Source organism: Choloepus didactylus, chromosome 17, assembly GCF_015220235.1.
Source record: "Choloepus didactylus isolate mChoDid1 chromosome 17, mChoDid1.pri, whole genome shotgun sequence".
In the NCBI taxonomy this organism is placed as follows: domain Eukaryota; kingdom Metazoa; phylum Chordata; class Mammalia; order Pilosa; family Megalonychidae; genus Choloepus; species Choloepus didactylus.
Genome location: NC_051323.1, coordinates 55,541,821 through 55,563,365, shown reverse-complemented (window position 1 = coordinate 55,563,365; position 21,545 = coordinate 55,541,821). Strand labels below are relative to the sequence as shown.

The window sequence follows — 21,545 nt, the reverse complement described above, 5'->3', positions numbered from 1 at the left end:
CAAGCATTGTTTGTCTTTATTCACAACTTCCCTCTGAATATATGCTCTGCTTCCTACCACGTTAACTACCAAGGAAGCTGGCTACCTCCAATGGAGGCATCCTCTTCTGAGGTTGCCACAGAGAAATTAAACACTGCATTGATAGCTTTTTCCATTAGTTAGAGCAGACAACTTAAATGCAATCTTTGTTCCTTCCTGCCTTCTAAATCTCATGTGAGTGCATCAATTCATGGACTGAAGCTCAAATTTCAGATTATATTTTTGTGTTTCGAACTACAATAGTCTGCATAATGTCTGTTTTCACATTTGTAGCCTCAGCTTTCAAGACCCCCTTGAAGCATGTTGATTCAATGTGGATTTTGGACATTAATTCATCACGGCTTCTGTGGTGGTTTGGAGCTATGTACCCAGGCAAATTGTATATGTTGTGGGTAGACTTCAGGTTCATTCCTGTGGGTGTGAACTGGTACATGGGACCTTGTGATGAAGTTACTTTGAGCTAAGATGTGGCCCAATTTTGGTGGAAACATTAAATGGAGGGGTCTTCATTTTATTATTGAAGTCCTGATCAGGGAAAGTCACTAGCAGCTCAGGCAGGTCAGCAAAAGTCAATATTATTTACAAAGCCAGGAGCTGATACTTCGGCTGAACATAGCTAATAGAAGGGTGCTTCCCTGCCAGTAGAGGTCTTCATGAATTTCCTTTAGACTGTAACATGTAATCCGACAAAGCCACTGATACAGTTAGGATGACCCAATTGAAATCAGTCAGGCCCAGATTGCCTCAGTCTTCTAATGTAGAAAAGATCATTGCCTTGGATGAATTGCCTAAATAAACCAAATGACTTTGGGGTTTTCCCTAGCTTCAACACTCCTGCTATTCAATAATTGAATTCCCATTATTCACAGCCAACTCGCTGCATTTTTTTTGCTATTTGCAATGATTTTGTTCATTGTGTCTCCTAATATTAAGGTTGGGTCTAGGTCTACTGATTCTAGGGTGCTCTTTACTACTAAATAAGCCTACATGATTCTATATTTTATATTGAAGACTAGTTCTTAGCAGGTATGGTTGGAGTGACCAGAAACTGGGCCTTGTAGGGTATTTATGTTTCCGTGGCTAGTTCATGACTAAGCAGCTCTCAAGTAGACCAAAGGTTTTGTTTAGTATCCTGGTGTTTTTTTGTTTTTGTTTTCTTTTTTTTTCAACTCTAAGACATCACCAATCTTTAGTAAATTCTTACCTGTATATGTTATCATAGAATTTGATGTGCCTGTCTTCATGAGCATTGATGCTGATTGGAAGAGTGGGATGACTGATGCCAGTGGATTTATTTGGCAGGAAGAGTTGGCTGCTAATAAATAAAAATATTAAAGAGTAACATAAATGAGTCAAAGCTATTACTTCTTCACATAAAGTAAAACTGAATTCTCACCTAAGAGATGTAAAAAGTACATGATGTGACTTTAACTTGTCTTTAGTTCAGTTATTCTGTGATTGGTGCCGTTATTTTAGATGTTAGGATCTCTTTGAGAATCTGCTGAAAGCTATGATTCATGCACTCAGATAAATACTTGTACACACCAAATATTGTGTATAATTTCCGAGAATTTGGATCCACACCTGCTATCTATGTGTGCCATATCCACGGAGCTCAAGTTAAAAGCCTTGACCTTCTGATATGCATCTCGTCTTTCTGTAGGTTGACTAGTCATCCCATTTCTGCTCAGGACTTTGATGTAGTTCCATTGATACATATATGCAGATCATGGCCAACTTTGAGTCCTCAGCTCCTTCTTGGTAGAGCTCTTTGCTAACCTTGATGGTCAAATGGTCACCCTGACAAAGATTGCTTCTTAACACTTCCTGAGTCTTCCTGGTCATTGTAGAAATGGTGTTCTTTTGAAAGTCCAGCAGGTTTAGAGTCTTCCTAACACGTAATCAGCATTGCGCTTGCCTGAAGCAGTTTGTTATATTTGGCATAGTATTTCATAGTTTCTCCAGAGTTTTCGAGTGTATGCATGTGCTCGGCTGGCCAGCCATGATTGGTGCTCCTATGACATTGTACCATGGTCCAGAAAATATCAGCTGACTCCCCCCGAATACAGCTTTCTAAGCCACCACCCAGGTATCGGAGCACTGGTCTTCTATCTCTAGGGTGCAGGAGACCCAATAGTTGCTACGGTACTCCATGTCAAATCAGCCAGCTCCCAAACATGGTACCTACACTAGGATTAGAAGTTACCTCCTGCCAGCCGTCGAGTTAGGTGGTTCCAGACACCCAGTCATTGGAAGGACCCTTTTGGTTCAGTAGTAATTTTTTTTCAGCTGCTTTTTATCTGAGTCCTAAAAGGCTGTTATTAAGATAATAGCTAATTTAACACGTTATAAGTTTCATTATATGACGATCTGGGGTGGGAAGGGCAAGTATGCAAATTTTCCTGGATCTCTTTCTGTTACTATCGGTTCGTCTATGGGAGCAATTGTGTCCTGGGGCATGTTAGATTTCCTGGTTTTGATCATTGCACTGTACTATACAGAAGAATGGGCTTGTTGTTAGGTAGTAGATGCTACAGGATCTAGGGGTATAGGTGTGCTTATGCCTGTCCTACTTATGATCTTCATCAGTTCCCAGGTAAACAGAATTATACCAGAGACTGGGGATGCATGTGTTGCCTATGTGGTACAGTGATGCCACACTTGTATATCTGCTTGAAGGGATTAAGTCCCCGCAGAACCCTTGCTTGGTACATATATTTTTGCACCGTCTGCATTTTCTGTAAGTTTGGATTTATTTCCCAGCCTCCCTCTCTGGTTTCAGAGAATTTTGAGTAACCTGGAATAGGTATTATGAATTTATAGTGATGCGCTTAGAAACATTTATCAGGATTTCCCGAGCTCAGCCTTGCTTGACTGAATTTAGTTTGTACTCTACGATTCTTTTCATGGTGGTGTCCTAAGCGACCACATATCACAACATCTGCAGAAGCAACAGTAGTCTTTTCCCACTGGCAGGTGGTTACCCAGCTATCATTTAAGTTTGGGACAACACAGCTCACTTGAGTATGTGCATATATCTCAATAAAATGACTATTTTTGGAACCCCCCACCCACTAACGTCTGTTGACTGTATGGGGTTCTTTGTTGGTGTGGGATGTAGGACCGTGGTTTTTTGTTTCCATGTTCCTATTCTGGTTTTTTTCTCTGTGCTCTTAGACACGATTGATCGTTGTGCTTTGCGAGCTTTGTGTTTTCTTTGCCAGTTTTATTCTGGTCCCCAGAGCTGCTTTGTGGAAGCGCCCTGCGCTGGTTCTGTTCTTTTTCAATGCCTTTTCTTTCTTTTCGTTTCCATGACCCCTTCGATGTGCATTCTTCTTCTTTGTTTATTTTTGTTTATTATTTTTTGGGTTTATCTGGATTAGTCTTTCGAATGTTCTTTTTTTTTTTGTTTATTCTTGCTGGTTTACCTTTTCTTGGGTTTTGGCGCTTGTAGGGAGTTGTTTTATCTTTCTTTTTTTTGCTTTAAGTCAAATCGTCACTGACATCATTTTGAGTTGTACTTTGTACATTCCTGATTAAAAACAGGACTTCAGGTCAACCAAGATGGCGGGATAAGATGTGCCAGAGTTCTGTTCCCCCACAGAATCTTTGAACAACTAGCAAAAACTGGCAAAGCCTTCTTCCTCAAAACTCCAAAAAGGAATTAAAGAGTTGCAGTTACTGGGCAAGCACTGAATCAAGAAAATGCAACTTAAAAATGGAGCAGAAGCTTGTGACATGTTTGCTGGCCCCTCCTCCATTCCCTTACAGACAATGTGAAGCTGGCTTGTACTCTCATTGTGGGTTCTTGGCCTTGTTCTGGAAGGGGACAGAGTAACCTCTATGCACATAATGATATGCCTGTATGTTAGTGCCAATCTAACAGATGGTAGGCTGAAGGACGGAATCAGGACACTTGTCTTTGGTTAGCCACCCTACAACATGTACTGCACACAGAAGTTTGCAGACAGCTAAAACAGTTTAAGAAACAATGAAATCAGAGACCTGGGGCAGAGATTTACCTGCTTCAAGACACAGAATAGAGCACCCGGGAAGCAGGGGGAGTCAATTTCAAAGGAAATAGAGGGAACATTTGGTTTCCAGTAAATAGAGTAATTCCTAAGGAGCAAACGTTCAGAAGAAGATGCATGCTCAGAAAAGACAGAGAGAACCCTGCACTTTCACCGTGGGCTGATCTATGTGGAAGGACTAAATTCTAAAGGAGAGCACAAACTAAAACAGAGCCAATTTGCAATGACTATGAAAGGTGCATTTTGCTTTGGTTTGTTTGTTTTCCTTAGATCCCGGGATTAAAAAAAAAAAATGTGTCATATCACTAGCTGGATATATACTCAAGAAAACGACATCTCAGGGACTAAATCCCAGAATGAAAACATTAAAATATGAAAATGTACACGGTGTAGCAAAAAAAAAAAAAAAAAAAAAAAATTACAAGACAAAATAATAGGAAACCATGGCCCATCCAAAGGAACAAGATAAAACTTCAGAAATCATCAATGAAGAAAAACAAACTTTGATATATCAGAGACTTTAAAAAAAATGACCTTCAAAATGCTTGAAGAGCTGAAGACAAATATAAAGAAACAACTAATAGATTTCAGGAAAACAATGAACGAACAAAATGAGACTAACAATAAAGAGACAGAAATTATAAACAGGAACTAACTGGAAATACTGGTGATGAAGACCACAATAACTGAAATGAGAAATTCCACGAGGGTTTTAACAGCAGGTTGGAGCTGGCAGAAAAAAGAATGAGTGAAATCAAAGAAAGGACAAAAAAGACCATTGAAATTAAGAGCCTAAGTGACCTGAGATACCATCAAGCATGCTAACATGAAGTCTCAGAAGGAAAACAAAGAAGCAGAAGGAATATTGAAAGAAATAATGGCAAAAAAACTCCCCAAATTTAAGAAAAAACATGAATATTTACATTCAGAAAAGTCCAGCAAACCCCAAACAGGATAAACTCAAAGATAAACATGCCCAGGCACATTATAATCAAACTGTCAAATGCCAAAGACAAAGAGAATTCTGAAGGCCACACCAGAAAAGCAACATATGTAAAAGGGAGGCCCAATAAGATTAAATACCAATTTCCCATCAGAAACATAGAAACAGTGAAGGCAAATAGTGCTGACAGAAAATAATTGCCAACCAAGAACATTATATCCAGCAAGACAGTATTTAAAATATGAGGGGGAGATCAGGCCATTCCTAGAAAAACAAAAGCTGAGGAAATATATCACTGCTAGACTTGTCCTACAATCAATGCAAATGGGAGTTCTTCAGATTGACAGGAAAGTGCCCTATCAGTAGAAAATAGAAATAAAGATCTCTGATAAGGTTACCCCATAGATAATTACAAACGACAGTACTGCTGTATTTTAGTTTTGGTATGTGTGCTAGTTTGTATATATTATGTCCCCCAGAAAAAGCCATCTTTAGTGCGGTCTCATGGGGGCAAATGTATTAGTGTTGATTAGGTTGGAAACTTCTGATTGAGCGTTTCCACGCAGATGTGACCCACCCAACTGTGAGTGACACCTTTGATTAGGGTGTGACCTCTTGATTGAATGTTTCCATGGAAATGTGGCCCCACCCATTCAAGGTGGGTCTTGATTAGTTCACTGGAGTCCTATAAAAAGAACTCACAAACAGAGGGACCTCAGAGCAACTGAGAGTGACATTTTGAAGACGAGCTGCAGCTAAGAGAGGACAAAATGCCCCAAGAACAACATTTTGGAGAACACCATTTTGAAACGCAACATGGGAGCAAGCAGATGCCAACCACGTGCCTTCTGAGCTAACAGAGATTTTCCAGACACCAATGGCTCATTGTCACCATTGTAGTTCAACATCGTACTGAAAGTTCTACCCAGAGCAATTAGGCAAGAAAAACAAATACAATTTATCCAAATCGAAAAGGAAGAAATAAAACTTTCCCTATTGCAGATGACATGATCCTATACATAGAAAATCCAGAAAAATCGACAGCAAAGCTACTCGAGTTACACAAATTCAGCAAAGTGACAGGATACAAGATCAATACGCAAGCATCAATGGTGTTTCTATACACTGGTAATGAGCAATCTAAAGAGGAAATCAACCAAAAAAAAATTTCATTTACAGTAACAAAAAAAAGAATCATATCTATCAATAAATCTAACCAAGGATGTAAAGTACTTGTATACAGAAAACTATAAAATATTGTTGAAAGAAAATAAATAGGACATTATTTAGTTGGAAGACTAAACATTGTTAAGATGTCAATTCTACCCAACGCGATTTACAGATTCAGCAGAATCCCAATCAAAAAATTCTAACATCTTTCTTTGAAGAAAAGGAAAAGACAATCATCAAATTCATATTTAAGGATAAAGGGCCACAAATAGCCAAAATCATCTTGACAAAGAAGAACAAAGTTGGAGGACTCACACTTCCTGATTTTAAAACTTATTATAAAGCTACAGTAATCAAAACAGCATGGTACTGGCACAAGGACAGACATGTAGACCAATGGAAAGGAACTGAAAGCTCAGAAATCAACCCTCACATTTATGGCCAAATGATTTTTGACAAGAGGGCAAAAACAATGCAATTAGGAAAGAACAGTCTCTTCAACAAATGGTGCTGGGAAAACTGATACCCATATGCTAATGAAAAAAAAGGTGGACCCCCTACCTCACACTACATACAACAATTAACTCTAAATGGATCAAAGAGCTAAATATAAGAACTAAAACTATAAAACTCCTGGCAGAAAACATAGGGAAATATCTTGAAAACTTCGTGTTAATCAAATTTTGTAGACTTTAAATCAAAAGCATGGACAACAAAAGACACAAGAATAGATAACTGGGATTTCATCAAAATTAAAAACATTTGTACCTCGAAGGACTTTATCAAAAAAGTAAAAAGACAATCTACAGAATGGGAGAAAATATTTCGAAACCACGTATCAGATAAGGTTTAATATCCAGAATATATAAAGAACTCCATCAAATGAACTACAATTCACTTCCACTTTAAGGCATGTATGCCTGAACTTGAATTAACAAAAATAAAATCTGCTAAATTCCAGAATAAAACAGCGTAGCCAAATATAAATAGCTAAGGGGTAGACCACAGTAGAACAGAATAAAAAACTAATTTAGGTATACTTTACACAACTCCAAAGTAACAGAACAGTTAATTTAGGAAATGTCTGAACATTTTATAACTCCAAATATTATCACTTATTCTGATAATGCTGTCTTTTTCAAAACATTCTTGGCAGCCCTCCTCTGAAACTGCTTCCAGTATCTGGCAAAAAGTTGTATTACTTCATGGTCAGACCTCCTGGGGAAAAAAACGGATTGCCTAATTCAGTTTTTCCATCTTACCCACCAGACCTGATGTCACATCAACTAGTAATAGTCTTTAAAAGTCAACATTTACCACTCAAGGTATTCAAAAGAATTAGTAGCCTCTAAAGGCAATTCCCCAAATGCTCACATCCTTTTAAATTTCATATATATATTTTTTTATTTTACCACTGTAGCTTTAGGTCATAGATTTAATAAGATTTTAAGTTTACTTAGATACTAAAACCTAAATTTCTTGACAAAAAAATTCTTTTTCCTATTCCATAATCTCATTTCTGATTATCTTGTCTCTCCCTTTTACACCCAAATAGCTCAAATTATTATTCATACCAGCTTTCCAAAACAATTCTCACAGAATAGCAGAAGAAAATAAAGAACAGCAGACTGGGAAGGAAAAATGAAAAAGAATGAAGGAAACTTCTGAGAGAGACAGACGGAAAGACACACACACACACACGCACACACACACACACACACGGTGAATATTTTTAAAACTAGTTTTCAGATTAAAACAACAGCACATGGGAGAGGATCTAAGATGGCGGAATAGAGAGGAGTGGAAGCTAAGTAGTCCCCCTGGAACAACAACAAAAAAGAACAGAAACAACTAGCAAATAATCTGGAATAACTGCAGGGGGACAGACGTGACCGTCCATTCATCATTCACTAACTTGAATTGGGAGGAATGCCCGAGATCACAGCATAAAATCTTTAAGTAAGAACTGTGGATCCAAATCGGGAGACCCTTCCCCCACAGCCCGAGTTACAAAGCCTCGTGGTGCCAGAGAGAAGCTTTCTCCCAGCAAGCGAATATAGCTCAGCTGAGCTCCAACTGGGGTTTTAATTAGCGAGTGGGAACTGCTCAATACGAGGTACGAATCCCCAACAAGTAGACAGAGGCTTTGGGTGACGACTAACCCTGGAAAGTCGGAGGGTCGCCTCGGACTACCTTTGTTCCTTTTTCGACTCAGTGGAGAAAGCCTCGACCATTTTCAGTTCCCAGTTCTGTGACCCAGACAAGGGTGTGGCACACGCAGAGAGAGATCACTGAAATGCTAATGACCTCCCCTTAGGGCGTCTATCTTCTCTAAGAGGAAAGGGGTGGGGCCCAGCTCTACTACCTGCCTTTCATTCAGAACTTACACCAGTAAAGGATTATAGGCTAATCTTTGCATCAGGCTGAGAGCGCCCCTGCACAGCCTGGCGGCCCAGGGCTTCCCTTGAGGGACGACGCGCACTAGTGACATAGCACACTTTGCTCAGCAGAGGTCCTGGAAGATCACAGCTGAGAAGGGGGGCCCGTTCGGAAAACCCAGGGATGCTACGTCAATGCTGGTGGTTTGTGGGTCAGCGACAGAGAAAATCTGGGGCAAAACTGAAATGAAGGCTTAGACTGCTGCAACAGCCTTGAATCTCCGGGAACACCTGGGAGGTTTGAATATTAAAGCGGCCGTGCCTCCTTGACCACCCAGACACATGCACCATGTTCAGGGCAGACGGCTCCAAAAACAAACCCAAACTGAGTTCACCAACTTAACCCCACAAAAATCATTTCCCCACACACCACAGAGACAGAGTTGGGGAGAACTGACTTGAGGGGTATAAGTGACTCGCAGACGCCCTCTGCTGGTTAGCTGGAGAAAGTGTACGCCACCAACTTGTATTCCTGAAAAATTAGATTGGTATTTTTTTTTACAACTTGAAAGAACCCTATCAAGCAAAGCAAATGCCAAGAGAGCAAAAACAACAGAAAATCTTAATGCATATGATAAAACCAGACGATATGGAGAACCCGATCCCAAACACCCAAATCAAAATACCAGAAAAGACACAGTACTTGGCACAATTAATCAAACAAGCACAATCGAGGAACAAAAACATGGCACAGGATATAAAAGACATGAAAAGACCATGGAACAGGATAAAAGGGACATAAAGAAGACCCTAGAAGAGCATAAAGAAGACATTGCAAGATCAAACAAAAAAAACAGAAGATCTTATGGAAATAAAAGAAATTGTTGGCCAAATTAAAAAAACTCTGGATACTCATAATACAAGATTAGAGGAAGCTGAATAATGACTCAGTGTCCTAGAGGTCCACAGAACAGGAAATGAAAGAACAAAAGAAAGAATGGAGAAAAAAATCGAAAAAATCAAAAAGGATCTCAGAGATACGATAGATAAAATAAAATGTTCAAATTTAAGACTCATTGGTGTCACAGAAGGGGAAGAGAAGGGTAAAGGTCTAAAAAGAGTATTCAAAGAAATTGTTGGGGAAAACTTCCCCAACCTTCTACACAATATAAATACACAAAGCATAAATGCCCAGCGAACTCCAAATAGAATAAATCCAAATAAACCCACTCCAAGACATATTCTGATCAGACTGTCAAATACTGAAGAGAAGGAGCAAGTTCTGAAAGCAGCAAGAGAAAAGCAATTCACCACATACAAAGGAAACAACATAAGACTAAGTTGTGACTACTCAGCGGCCACCATGGAGGCAAGAAAGCAGTGGCATGACATATTGAAAACTCTGAGAGAGAAAAATTTCCAACCAAGAATACTTTATCCAGCAAAGCTCTCCTTCAAATTTGAGGGAGAGTCTAAATTTTTCACAAGCAAGCAAATGCTGAGAGTTTGCCAATAAAAGACCTGCCCTACTTTAGATACTAAAGGGAGCCCTACCAACAGAGAAACAAAGAAAGGAGAAAGAGATACAGAGAATTTTAACAAACATATATAGAACCTTACATCCCAAATCATCAGGACACTCATTTTTCTCTAATGATCACGGATCTTTCTCCACAATGGACCATATGCTGGGACATTAAAAAAAACAACTGAACATATTCAAAGCACAATCTCTGACCACAATGGAATACAAATAGAAGTCAATAATTTTTGAATTGTAACTCCATTATTTACTTCCTACATGATACAAAATACACAAACTCTAATGACAAATCAATGGTTTTGAACTCTATGTAAAATATGTAATTTTTGACAAGAACTATATAAAGGTGGGGGAATGGAGGCGTATAGGTACATAGTTTATGTGTCCTATTGAAATTAAGTTGGTATCAAAGAAAAACAAGATTGTTTTGGATTTCAGAGGTTAATTTTAAGCCCCACAGTAAACACAAAGAAATTATCAGAGAATATGACCATAGAGATGAAAAGTAGTGTATGGGTTAAGAGAAATGGGGGAAGGGGCAATGGGGAGTTAAGAAATGAGTGTAGGGTTGCTGTTTGAGGTGAAGGGAAATTTCTAGTAATGGATGGTGGGAAGGTGATAGCATTACAACATTCTAAATGTGATTAATCCCACTAACGGAAGTCTAGGGAGGGGGTGGAATGGGAAGATTTAGGCTGTATATGTGTTTCCACAATTGAGGGAAAAAAAAAAAAAAAAGGACAGTCTAAATAGATGACAACTGAATGCCAAGGATGACCCTGGAAGGGATCTGAGGATGGAGGACAAGAGGCTCAAAGGGACACAGTTGAGACATAAGGAAAAGGAAATAGAGAATGTAAGCTTTGTATCATTATTGAGTCTCTTGTACTTCTCAGCTGCGCTTAATGGGATTGCATAAAAGAATGTTCTTGTTCAGGGGAATTGTATATGTGAATTATAGTGTTTGTTCAAGGATGTGTGCAGTTAGCTCTCATGTTCAGAAGACAGAGCAATAGACGATGGATGATAGATAGGAAGACAGGGAGGGAGGGAGGGAGAGAGGGAAAGAAATAGCGGTGTGACAACATGTTAAAGTTAGTGGATCGGGGTATCGGGGGAGGGGGGTCAGGGAATGCTGGAGTTCTGTGTATGGGGTTTGTATTGTTTTTGCAACTGTTCCTATAACTTTGAATTTATTTCAAAATAAAATTAAAAAAAAAAAAACAACAGCACATGTATATATGGTTTTCAAATGCAAACTAAACTGTGGTCGTCTAGATTAAGCTTAAAGACAGAGAGCAATGATTAAAAAAATAAAAAAGATTTTGTAATATCTTCTTCACAATCTGAAAAAGCATTTATTTCCTGACTTCTCCATAGCAAGTAAGTCTTAGATTTAGGATTTTGACAGCCATACACTTGGTCTATATTGAAATCAGTAAAGAACTGAATCAAGTATTAATATAAAATTGCTTTGATTTAAAAAATGAAATTCTGAGAAATGAAAAGTAGATTTTATATTCTATTCAGAATAAATATTGTCTTCTTCAAATAGAACTGAAAATTGTTTGGTATAAAATTAAACTTTACACATCTTTGGAATAGGTAAAATGCTATTCTGAATAGTTATAAATGTGCAAAAACTTATCCGAAACTCTTAAAATCACTTTTAAATCATTATATCCTTTTTAAAGTAACTGTGTTCTGAGATTTAGGAGGCAGAACACTTAAAATGACAAGTATTTTTCATAACTGACTCTAATGGTTAAAATTTTCATTAAGTTAAAAAAATTATCCAACACAAACTATTAAATATTAGTATACATACTTGTATCGAAGGTGGACTCTAAAGTGAGAATGCGTTGTTGTGTTTCCATATTAAAGATGCTAGTATATCCTTTGCTGAATGATGCTACCATATGGCTTGGGTCACTGCTCACTAGATCCACAGAGGCAGGGATTCCCAACTCTAAAGGAGTCAGAGCATATTCAAAGAGAATGGCAATTAAAGAGTCTACTTGACACTATACTTAAAATACAGCAAAACAAATAGTGGCATGACTTTATTAAGAAGTAAATAAGGCTTGACAATAGAATAATAATTAGCTCTTAATCATTCAACGGAGACCATCTCCTTTGTTATTTTTTGCCCTAGCCTATTTTATTATCCTTACCTGTTTAGCAGATCTTCCACCTACTAGTCAGCTAATGTGTTCATGAAATGCAAGGTAATTCTAATGTCAGTATAAGAAAATCATACATTAAGGAGAGAAATATCTTCCAAAATTTAAGTGCCTTTATTCCATGGAAATGGAATAACATCTTGGATTATAAGGTTTGCTGCTTCCACTTCACTCTGGGCTTAGAGTGGCATAGTAAGAGTTCTTCATTTAAAAAGTCCATCTCTCAGTAGGAACTCTAACTCATTAAAAATATGGCATGTAAAAAATAAAATTTTAAATTCTTATTTTATTGTTTTACAGTCATACAAATATTAAATGTAAGCGAGTCATCAAAGCCTAGAGACAAGTTACGATAGCTCAATAATAAAGAATGCATTTTTATTTACTATGTAGAATAGGTTAAAATTTGGCGTTTACTTATAAATATAAAAAATAGAATGGTACGTATATAAGAATATAATAATCTGATTTTTTCCCATTTGGCTCAAATTCTAAATAGAGCAAGTTAACATTTCAAAAACATGTGTGCTACAGAGGAAGATGTATAAATGACCAGTAAGCAATAAAATCACAATGAAATACTACTAGACACCACTAGAATGGCTAAAACAAAATAAACTAACAATACTAAGTGTTGACAAGGATATGAAACAACTGGGGCTCTTAAACATTACTGGCCGTAGTGTAAAATGGCACAGCCACTTTGGAAAAACCTTTGGCAGTTTCACATAAGTTAAATAAACAACTACCCTAAGACCCAGCGATTTCCCTTCCAGTTCTTTTATCCAAACATATGAATGTTTATAGAGGTTTTGTTCATAATAGTCCAAACCAGAAAAAACCTAAAGTCCATAAAGAAGAAAACAAATAAACAAATTATGGCTTATTCATTCAATGAAATATTATTAAACAACAAAAAGAAATAGATTATTGCTGCTCCCAACAAAATAAATGAATGGCAAAAATCCTATAGTGAGAGTCAAAAGCCAAATACAATTATTATTGTTATTATTAATAAATACATACTATTCCATTTATATGAAGTTTTACAATAGGTAAAGCCAATCTATGGTGAAAGAAATCAAAACAGTGGGTGCTTCTGGTTGGGATGGGAGAGAGACTGGAGAAGGGCACAAAGGAATCTGGGAGGTGATAGAAATGTTCTATATCTTGATAGGTGTGTGACTTACAGGGGTGTATGCATTGTCAGACTCACTGAAATGTACACTTAAGATCTCTGTAATTAACATGGAAACTTGAAAAGGGAGTGAGATCTTCTTGGTTTAACAGGCTAGTGTGATGCCCCAATACATCCCAGAGTAATTTGGGCATAAAATAAAAAGGTATTTGCAAAGCACCCTTGAGGAACTGGGGGAAAATATGGCAATAGTAAACTTCCCACCTGGGGAATTCCTGATATTCTCACAAGCATTGGGGACTCCCAATTTAATAGGCCAAGCCCTTGATCTTGGGGCTTGCCCTTATGAAGCTTATTCCTGCAAAGGAGAAGCTAAGCCTACTAATAACTATGCTTAACATTAACCGCCAGAGAACCTCTTTTGTTGCTCTGATGTGGCCTCTCTCTCTAAACTGACTCTGCAGGTAAACACACTGCTCTTCACTCTACATGGGACATGACTCCCAGGAGTGTAATTCTCCCTGGCAACATGGGACATGACTCTTGGGGATGAGCCTGGCCCTGGCATCGTGAAATTGAGAAAGCCTTCTTGGACCAAAAAGGGGAAGAGAAATGAAACAAAGTTTCAGTGGCTGAGAGATTTCAAATAGAGTCGAGATATCATTCTGGAGGTTATTCCTATGCATTATATAGATATCCTTTTTTAGTTTTTAGTGTATTAGAATAGCTAGAAGGAAATACCTGAAACTGTTGAACTGTAATCGTAGCCTTGATTCTTCAAGATGATTGTATAACTATACAGCTTTTATGGTGTAAAAACCCTGCAACTGATATTCCCTTTATCCAATGTATGATAGATGAGTGAGAAACTAAAGACAAAAAAATAAGTAAATAATGGGGGGGGGGGGTTAAGGGTTATGGGATGTTTGGGGTGTTCTTTTTATTTTTAACTCTTTTTTTTTTGGAGTAATGAAAATGTCCAAAAATTGCGGTGATGAATACACAACTATATGATGACACTAAACCAGTGATTGTACAGTTTGGATGATTATCTGGTATGTGAATATATCTCAGTAAAACTGTGTTAAAAATGTAAAAATAAAAAAATGGTATCTAAAAAAAGATCTGTGTAATTAAATAAATTATATTTCAATTTAAGAAAATTTTTAAAAATTATGTGTGAGCTCTTTAACCAAATATACTTTTAAAACTATACATAAGTTGGAAATTCACACAAACATACTTTCATTGCTTAAAAAAAAACATTAAATTTATACAGTAAGAGTCCATATTTATTTATTTTCGAGATAAGATATTTTATAAAAGCTTCAGCAAAATAATAATAAAAAATATGTACCTTGATTATTGTTAAATACACTTAGGGCTGGAGCAACCTCAGTTGTATTCCATAAACGCAGAGTGCCATCTGCAGAACATGACAATAAACGCTGATGTGCTGCACTATAAGCCAAGCCCCAAACTGCATCTGTGTGGCCCAACAGAGGGCCTCTCAAAACAGAAGGATCTAAACATAACAGCAAAAACGCAAAATCAGGAGAAAAAAACAAATCATAAAGGTACTTAAGAGTCCAGAGGAAGTAAAACACATATAAACACAAGCACCTAATAACAGTATAAAATATGCTTTCTAGTTCTATTATTATTATGAAATGCTGAAATAATTAAAAACAGGGTTGGGAATAAACAAATGTACTGCCTAAAATTAAAAAGCATGCATTTTTCCCCCTTAAAAAATTTAGCCATTTCCTTCTCCCTCTTTTTTTTCCTCCCCAGGGTTAATCTTCCATTTGCCTGGATTTAAAAACAACATGGTAAAACAAATCATTTGAATTTAATCTACCTCCTGAGAAACTTAAGTCCATATTCCCTGAGGAAGTAAACAGAGAGATCCTTCCTTCCTCTAAATTCCTTCAACATTTTGGATATACCTCTCAGGCCACTTATCCTACTCTATTATGAATGGCAGTTATTGTTGGGAGCAATACATCTCTTACGTTTACAAGAGACATGACCCGAGATCCTACAGGAACCCCCAGATTCTCAAATAGCAATAAATGAGATGTGGATGATGTCTGGGGGTAGGGGCTGTCACATTACACAGTGTCATGACAAAAGTCAAACTGGAAACTTTAATGCATTATTAATCCTCACAATGACTCTAGGAAGTAATACTCTCAAGATGGCTCCCTGATGTTAAGTCTGAAAATGCCAATGGTGTTATCTGTCATAATTCTTCTCACAGTCACATACAGATTCTTCAAATATTTGTAAAGACACACTGTGTATCAGTTACTATGATAGAGGCTGGGGCCACACATGATTAAGACATACAATCCCTGTCCTTACGAGTGTCAGTGGTCTAATGGAGAAGACAAGGTGGTAAGCACAATCAGTGACAGACCCTACTGTCTGTAACTGAGTGACTGAGATGAGTGAAAGCTTCTTGGAGAGAGTGATACTTAGAGTGCACAGAAGTTAGCCAAAGAATATAGGTAAGGTATTCCTAGCAAAGGTGGCAGGACCAACAAAATCACAGAAGGAGAAAGAATATGGTATATGAGGAAAATTATAAGTGATTTAGTACTACAGGAGCGTGAAGCTTGAGGCAGGAAGTGGATAAGATGTGAGCAGCTAGTTTATGGTGGGATTTCTATGACATATTAAGAAACTTGGGAATTATCCTGAAAGCAACAGGGAACCACTGAAGGGTTTCCCAGGAGCAGAAGGGACAAGTAACTGTTATTAATAAGATAGCTTTGGTTGTAGTGCGGAGGACAGATGGGACAGAATCAAGACAAAGGCAAAGGGACCATTTAGGAAACTTTCAGTAGATAGGGAGAGTGATGATGAAGGCCTAAACTAGGGTGGTGGTAAAAGGGTCAGAGCAGAAATAGATTCAAGAAATATTTGGGGATTGATATAAAAAAAAGTTTAGGTAATTAATAGTCTGGTAATTTATAGGGTTAGGTTTAAGTGCCAATTTCTCATCAGAAACCAGGGAGTCAAGAAAGCAGTGGGATGAGATATCTAAAGTGCCGAAAACAAAAAAACTGCAAACCAAGAGAGAGATTAAGACATTCCCAGATAAACAAAAGCAGAGGGAGTTCATCACCACTAGTCTAGCTCTAAAAGAGATGTTAAAGAGAGTTCTGTATGTCGAAAGGAAAGACCAATAGATAACAGATCAAAGCCACATGAAGAAATAAAGATCTCCAGTAAGGGTAACAACGTGGGTAAATATAAATGCCAGTACTACTGTATCTTTGGTTTGTAACTCCACTTTTTACTTCCTGCAGGATCTAAAAGGCAAATGAATAAAATGTAGTAATAAATCTGTGGTTTTGGATTCAAAATATATAAATGTGTAATCTGTAATAAGAACTGCAAAAGGTAGGGGGACAGAGGGATATAGGAGCACAGTTTGTATATACTACTGAAGTTAAGTTGGTATCAAACCAAACAAAATTGTTACGGGTTTAAGATGCTAAATTGAAGCCTCATGATAACTACAAAGAAAATATAAGAGAATATGTAAACTCACAGAGACAGAAAGTATAGTACAGGTTTCCAAAGGGGTGGGGGTAGATGCAACAGGGAGTTAACGCCTAATGGGGGTAGGGTTTCTGGTTAGGGAGATGGACAAGTTCTAGCAATGCAAGGTGGTAAGGATACTTCAACATTGTGACTGTGATTACTCTCACTGAATGGAAACCTTGAGAGTGGTTGAGATGGGAAAGTTTATGTTGTATATGTTTCCACAATTTAAAAAAAAAAAATTAGAAAGAGCAACTAAAGAGAAAATGACAATTAAATGCAATATATGATACTGGATGGGATCTAACAAACGAGGAGAAAAGGCTCAATTGTACATTACTGGGACCCAGGGAAAACCTGGAATATAGACTTTAAGCTTTAATTCAATGTTAAATTTCTTGAACTTGATAACTGCACTTAAGGTGGTTACATAAATGAATAGCCTTGGTCTCAGGAAATGTACATGGTACTGTTCAAGAAATATGATGTATACAACTTAAACTAAGTTTTCAAAAAATGAACTGATGAATAAGACAGACTGATAGAGAAACTGATAGATATATAAATAGAAGGACTGATAGATGGATACATATTGGATGGATAAATGGAAGGAAGGAAGGAAAAAAGGAAGGGAAGGAGGGAGGGAAGGGAGGGAGGGAGGCAAGAGAGGAAGGGAAAGAAAAAAACAGCAAATTTGGCAAAATGTTGAAAATGGTGGATGTAGGTATCTGGGTGGGGGGGTGAGGGGTTATGCTGGAGTTTCTTGTATGGGGTTTGTATTATTTTTGTAACTGTCCTGTAATTTTGAATGTATTTCAAAATAAAAAGTTAAAAAAAAAAAAGGCACAAAAGGGGAAGAGTTGGCCTGGGACAGAATGAGGGACAATTTATCCTCTCAGAGAGGTAACAATAGACAAGGAACAAAGAAATCTATAAAAGAACCAGGGGTGGAGAGGAAGCATGCTGGGCCTCAGTTTTGTCCTTGAGAAGGAAAGTCCTGGTGAGAGTCAGCTCTTTGGGGCAAGGATTCTGTTCATTCATCTAACAGCCTGTAGCAGATTGCCTTTCACAAGATATATATTAAATTCTTATTAAGTAAATATTTGGTGAACTTCTATTTATTGAATTTCTTACCTTCACTTAGGTTTGGTGGCAAAATTAATCTAAAATGATAATAAAAATACATGCTTTTATGACATATATGATACTTCATACCTTTCTATAATTTAAGAGGACACCAAAACAGCCAACTTGTAAACAGTCTTTGCCAGGGGAATTCATAGAAACATCTGGTGACAGATTATAATATGGATTTATGTCTCATGGTACTGTTCCCAAGACTAAATGGCACTTCTTAACTTTTAAGGCCTCTTATATATTTTGGTGTCAGAAGTATTAACCTCTACACCCCTTCAATAATTGATCAAGGGGATGACGCCAATATTCATTTTCCTTCAAAGTTATTTGTCAAGAATAGAGATGAAATGTGATTACAGATTAGTTAATAATGTATCAAGTACTGTACAGATACCTAAATTGAAGAAAACAATTGTCATCAATCCACCATTTCCAGTCAATAAGACTTTACTGTTTTCTCAGGAAAAAGGAAGTTTTTATCCCTATTAGCATTATATATCAAATTGCTTCCTAAACATAGGAATCCTTTTTTTTTTTTTTTTTTTAGCTCTAAATAATTTATTTTTTATTTCAAGAGAGAGAAATACACCTAGGAAAAACAAAACCCAAGATTTTATTTTATTTTTAAAGCCATATTTTTGTGCTAGTAGCACTTAGATTGTTCCATATGTGAGATCCATATCTGCATTTCATCACCTGGGTTTGTTCTAAAGAAGATTTATTTTTGTTCTGTGAATAATTTTTGATGGTTCTTGTACATGTACAGATATAGATACATTTGAGGTCTTTTATTGATATTCCTACAAAGAATACAAATAAACTTTAACTTTAAACATTTCAGATTAAGTTGCTACTGTATTTGACATTACTACCTGACTTTTAGCACATATCTTGATGTTTAGTACACTTGGAGAAAAACAATAAACTAGCTCATAGCTGGTAAAGAAAGTCCTCCAGTTTATTTGGAAGCGTGACCACACTTAGCTTCTTATATCACTTCTGTCTTCTCTTCTTTCCTCAGAATGATAATAAAGAAGTTGAGAGTGGATTGGGCTTGTTATGGGGTTTGTTTTCAGGATTTTGTCGCTTGGTTCAGGTTTTTGCTGTTGTTTGTCGTTCTCAAGGTTATTATTCCAAATACCCCATCTTCTCCTGCTTTTCTATTTCATTCTATAAAATCCATATATGCAAGTTTAATATGTAGTTTTCTCTTGTACTAGGTTTAGCTTTGAAATTCAGCCATTTAGCCTCTTGGCATATCTGGGGTAATTTCCAATTCTGTTTCCTCTCGCAAAAATTCGTCTTTCATATCATCTGGGTCCATTAGAGGTGGGATGTTAAAATCTGCCTTTAGAATTCCAAAGGGTTGCCCTGATTCTGGTGCTGATTTTCCTTCTTGAGACTCTGGGTGGTTATTTGAGCTCAGATGGTGGGCCTGAGTGACGGCAGCTATGTCTCTTATATCAGTGCTACTCCTTACACTGGTCACAGCTGCTTCCGGCCCTGGCGGGCTCCCAGCTGCCTCCCGCGGGGCGGCCTGGCTCGGGGCAGCCGACGCAGGGGGCGCCGTCGTCCTGTGGGGCCCAGCCCGGCTCCCGGAGCCCGAATGCTCGGAGGCGCTGTCTTCGGTCCCCGGGGAGCTCCCCGGAGCCTCGGAGCCGCCGGCCCCGCTGGATGTGAGCGGCCCGGGGGTTGCCGCCATCCCGGGGGTAGCTGAGGCCCCGCGGATGGGGCCCAGCGAGGGGCCCGCTGCTTCCTCCCGCTAGGAATCCTTTTTAACAAACTAAAGATGTGGTTCTATTTTTCCAATTTATTCCCAAAAATATCCAATTATATCCTATATATGCTAAGAAACAATGTGTAAAAATAAAACATTTATCCTTTCAGATTTGGGGGGGGAATTACATACCATAAGAATCATAAGGATCGATGTTGGGGTTGGTGGTGTTCCAGCCTTGGATCAGCCCATCTGTGCCGCCACTGAAGCACTGCTCACCGCTGCTGCTCATTACCACACACAGCACTGGACCTCTGGGGAATAAAAAAAATCAATTTCTATTCACAAAAAAGTGTGATAACATGACTTGTTAAAATAAGAGTGTTTAATTATCCAAACAACTTTCTATTTTTCTGCTTTTTTTATAATAAAAATACTATCAAAGCATTGTTCATTTTCCTACTGCTGCTAAATCGTGGTTGGCAAAATATAATCTGTGGACGAAAGCCAGTTGGTGGTCTGTTTTTTGTACAGTCCTCAAGCTAGGAATGTTTTTTACATTTTTAAAGGGCTATAAAAAGAAAAAAAAAAGGAAAAAAAAAAAAGAATATGTAACCAAGAGTACATGGCCCACAAACTCTAAAAACCATACACTATCTGACCTTTATAGTAAAAGTATGCTAAGCTTTGTACTAAATCCACTGAATTAACTCCATAAGCTCAAACTGAAACAGGAAAAGCATGCAATATATGATCACAATAAAGAAAAATACCACATATTTTCATCTAACATTTAAGGAAAAATATGTCAGGATTTCTACTATTTAACCCTAATTACCTCAACTTTACTTTATGTATATATACATATATAAATGTTAAACACCATGCAAATAAACTCTGATTTCAGCAAGGATCCCTATTGGTAGTGATGAACTTACTTCTCGTGTTATATTATCCACCAGTTTCATTTACAAAAAACATTACTACATACAAAAAATCATAACCAGGCTGATTTGCAATGGTGTTAGTTTAAAACATATAAAAAGCACATACTTACTTATGAGCCCTGAATGTATAGATAGGTTCTACGTCAAGAGAATTACTCCTAAATAAAAAGAAAAAAGATCATTTTTACCATTTTAATTTTCAGTAGTAAACAGTATGATAGAATATGTCATAAAATCACTTTTAGAAACACTACAGTAACATACAATTCTAGATTACAGGATACATAAGAAAGCTTACCTAACACCATATTTTCATGGCTTCAAAAACAAGATCCTCATTTAGAAATGAAACCCTGTTATAATTCTTTTAGCATGGTCATAATCTATTTGACCAAATGGAGACAGCCTCACCCAGGGAAAACAACATGAACTTGGGAGGCAGAAAGTTCTGAATTCAATTTCCAGTTCTGTTACTATCTAACAAATGATTTAATCTTTCACAACTTCAGATTCCTCTACGTTTAAAACAAAAAAAAAAAAAGGGGACAACACCAAATATCTCACAAGGACTGAATGAGATTCTGTAAGTAAAACAACCTGGGCTATGCACACAGGACGATTTCGATAAATGGTACTTTAATTTCCTTGCCTGTCATGAAAGTTACTGTGTCTATGCTTGATACCAGTAGAAACTGTCCAAGTCATTAGTTTATTCATTGCTCAGAAAACTGCCAGATGTACACGTATAGTACTTATAACTCATT

At 37.4% G+C, this 21,545-nt stretch overlaps 2 protein-coding genes across 2 annotated transcripts in view; both read right to left on the bottom strand.

Moving 5' to 3' along the window:
• The window catches only part of STRN (striatin), a 181,872-nt gene that overhangs the window by 23,044 nt on the left and 137,283 nt on the right, over positions 1-21,545 (bottom strand). Inside the window, 6 exon segments of the mRNA XM_037806627.1 lie at positions 1,244-1,320; positions 1,323-1,354; positions 11,933-12,073; positions 14,783-14,950; positions 20,027-20,148; positions 20,892-20,939. Coding sequence (XP_037662555.1) covers positions 1,244-1,320; positions 1,323-1,354; positions 11,933-12,073; positions 14,783-14,950; positions 20,027-20,148; positions 20,892-20,939 — 588 coding nt within the window.
• Positions 18,711-19,897, bottom strand: LOC119512320 (early nodulin-like protein 2). Its single transcript, XM_037806932.1, has 2 exons — positions 19,489-19,897; positions 18,711-19,402 (listed from the first exon to the last, which is right to left on the bottom strand). Exons 1-2 carry the CDS (start codon positions 19,817-19,819, stop codon positions 19,353-19,355), a joined length of 381 nt encoding a protein of 126 aa, XP_037662860.1. The 5' UTR covers positions 19,820-19,897; the 3' UTR covers positions 18,711-19,352.

Excerpts from the sequence above, each read along its gene's own strand:
- LOC119512320 (XM_037806932.1), bottom strand. The coding sequence starts at position 19,819 with ATGGCGGCAACCCCCGGGCCGCTCACATCCAGCGGGGCCGGCGGCTCC. Across the intron at positions 19,403-19,488 it reads AAAATCAGCACCAGAATCAG|GAAACAGAATTGGAAATTAC; the intron begins GGCAACCCTTTG and ends TTTTTGCGAGAG.